Source organism: Eimeria mitis, genomic scaffold (assembly GCF_000499745.2).
Source record: "Eimeria mitis Houghton genomic scaffold, Emh_scaff355, whole genome shotgun sequence".
In the NCBI taxonomy this organism is placed as follows: domain Eukaryota; phylum Apicomplexa; class Conoidasida; order Eucoccidiorida; family Eimeriidae; genus Eimeria; species Eimeria mitis.
In genome coordinates this window covers 7,514-8,357 of record NW_013571894.1, presented here as the reverse complement: position 1 = coordinate 8,357, position 844 = coordinate 7,514, and the positions used below count along the sequence as shown (strand labels likewise).

Here is an 844-nt window from a genome sequence, read left to right as displayed (position 1 = left end):
ACAGAGTTATTTAAAACACTTTTTCTTCTCCTTCTGTCTCTCTTTATTTTCATTTTCTTTTTGCTGCTGCGATGCACCGGACCAGCCCAGACCACCAAGCAGCAGCAGCAAAAAATACAAACACACAAACTACTGCAGCAGCAACTAAGGTATCTTCCCCTAACCTAGGCCCTCGAACCCCGCTGCTCAGCAGCAGCAGCAGCAGCAGCAACAGCAGCAGCAGCAGCAGCAGCAGCAGCAGCAGCAGCAGCAAGAACAGCAGCAACAGCAACACTCCTCGTAGTTTCATGGCATCTTCTTTACCGCTTCATCCCCAGAGCAGCAGCAGCAGCAGCAGCAGCAGCAACAGCAGCAGCAGCAGCAACAGCAGCAGCATAACGTACAAACACAGCAGCAGCAGCAGCAGCATAAGCAACGACAACAGCAGCAGCAACAGCAGCAGCAGCAGCAGCAAGAGGCTAGATGAGCAGCAGCAGCAGCAGCAGCAGCAGCAAGAAACAGAAAAAGAAAAAGAAATAAAAAACAATAAACACATGCAGCAGGTCCTCGAGGGTTTTCTCTGTATGGGCTTAGACCCCCAAATTGCTGCTGCTGCTGCTGCTGCGCAGCAAGCAGCAACAGCCTGTATCAGCAGCAGCAGCAGCAGCAACAGCAGCAGCAGCAGCAGCAACAGCAGCAGCAGCAACAGCAGCAGCTGCTGCTCTGGCTTTGGCTTTAAAATGGAGAGCATTCGGATGCTCTCGCACCCGACTGAGCAGCAGCAGCAGCAGCAGCAGCAGCAACAGCAGCAGCAGCAGCAGCAGCAGCAGCAGCGGTTGCTGCGGCCTGCTTCCTTTGACTATTC

The 844-nt window shown here is 53.4% G+C and overlaps 1 protein-coding gene across 1 annotated transcript in view; it reads left to right on the top strand.

Moving 5' to 3' along the window:
• Positions 1-71: 71 nt before the first annotated feature.
• The window catches only part of EMH_0009210 (uncharacterized protein), a gene marked incomplete at both ends in the record, with an annotated part of 4,866 nt that continues 4,093 nt past the window's right edge, over positions 72-844 (top strand). The window contains one exon of the mRNA XM_013498593.1: positions 72-844. Within this exon, the coding sequence (XP_013354047.1) occupies positions 72-844 (773 nt within the window).